Below are 1,480 nucleotides of genomic sequence, written 5' to 3'. Positions count from 1 at the left end.
TGAACGCGAGGCAATGCGATCCATCATAACTTCGCTACCTTCACCTGAGAGGCCCCTCATGGAGTGTCCGCGCTGCTCGAGCCCCAATGGAAATACCCGGCCTCCTCTTTCTGGCGTAGGCGAAGAAATCGTATCTCTATGGGAAGAATACGAGGCAGGTTAGTTCGACCTCTGTAATCCTCGGTATGCAAGTGACAGCAGTCGTCCTCGCGGTCGGGGTGTTTAGTTTTTGCTGGCTTTTCAGTCCAACCGAGCTGAGCGAAAATGAGGAGAACCTGCTGCCCGCGAAACGGGCCCAGTGCGCCTCAGCTCACGCCGCCCCTCCACTGAAGCTGTCGCCAGGCGAGGGGAAACACGTGCTTCGCTGGGCAGTACTACACACGAAGAACTTACTCACCAACACCCAGAGTAGGTGAACTTGTCGTGTGTTTCTCCGTCAGGGGTGACCGAGGAGGCGAAGTTTGTTTTCGACATTGATAAGTTCGAGATGATACTACAAGCCTTTGAATATGAATCCGACCCGGACCAGAAAGGCCTCCCTGGAGGTCCACCATCAAGGGAAGAACTCGAGCAGAGACGCCGGAGGCTGTTCTCTGGACAGCAAGAAAGTGGACTACAGGAAAGCGAGAAGGAAGAGCCCGTACCAGCATCGTCGTCGGCTCGTTTACTTCTGCCCACTTTCTATGAGTCGACACGGGGTGTGTTTCGTAGTGATTTGTTCAAAGGGTTGGACGGTATACTCCGAAAGACCCGAGCAAAGCTACCCCAAGTGGAGTCCGCCCAGGCAAACACCGAGGTTCCGAATGCAGGCTCAACAGCGTAGCTGGCATAGCTTTTCTAGCCTGTCGTATAGCACCTGGCCCATTCTAGCGGACTGCCATCAGGTTTTGTGAGGACAAAGTACATGCCCAGTAAGATCAGTCAAGGAAGCCACGAAGACCCGTGGAAAAATACTCGTGAACGAACTGAAACTTCTCTGTTTCTGGCGTGTGGCGGAGAGCGTACCAAAGCCTCGGTCAGAAGCTGTGAAACAGGGGCATCGATCGGGGTGTTTCGTGATGAGTAATGGCGTCCTCTGGTTTTTGTCACGGCCTCGGTTGACGTAGCCCATCACCCTGGATAGTGCGACGATTGCCGTTTTTTTTTGTCTTCAAAAAGACAACGTCGTGCTGCGATTCTAAAGCCTAGGCCTGCTATCTACCCTGAGGGCGTTAGGCATCGAAATGGCAGACCCCTTGTCCGATTGCCAGGGGATTCTGCATAGTAACGGGTAAGCCTGATATAGGTGTACTCGTGCCTATTTCCACCACTCAGTATCAGGCCGTTGCCGCCCTGGTGGTGTTTTGTCGTGGCTGCTGTCGGTACCGCGCAGTTTCCTAGGAAAGGTGGACGACGATATGCAGCCCGTCAGGAAGCTAGACCGGGACGAATACCCGCAGTCGCTTACTTGTCATTCCGACACAAAAAGCATGACCACCCG

General features: G+C 53.9%; 1 protein-coding gene across 1 annotated transcript in view; it reads left to right on the top strand.

Moving 5' to 3' along the window:
* CSUI_004279 (hd domain protein) overlaps positions 1 to 1,195 on the top strand; it is a 2,426-nt gene extending 1,231 nt beyond the window's left edge. The window contains exons 2-3 of the mRNA XM_068064472.1: positions 1 to 158; positions 441 to 1,195. The exon at positions 1 to 158 is cut by the window's left edge and continues 82 nt beyond it. Coding sequence (XP_067923551.1) covers positions 1 to 158; positions 441 to 823 — 541 coding nt within the window. The 3' untranslated portion in view covers positions 824 to 1,195. The remainder of the gene's footprint in view (positions 159 to 440) is intronic.
* Positions 1,196 to 1,480: the final 285 nt, after the last annotated feature.

The sequence above is a fragment of the Cystoisospora suis genome (assembly GCF_002600585.1).
Source record: "Cystoisospora suis strain Wien I chromosome Unknown contig_1969, whole genome shotgun sequence".
Classification (NCBI taxonomy): Eukaryota; Apicomplexa; class Conoidasida; order Eucoccidiorida; family Sarcocystidae; genus Cystoisospora; species Cystoisospora suis.
The sequence above is the reverse complement of the archived record's forward strand: the minus strand, read 5'-3'. Positions and strand labels throughout refer to the sequence as shown.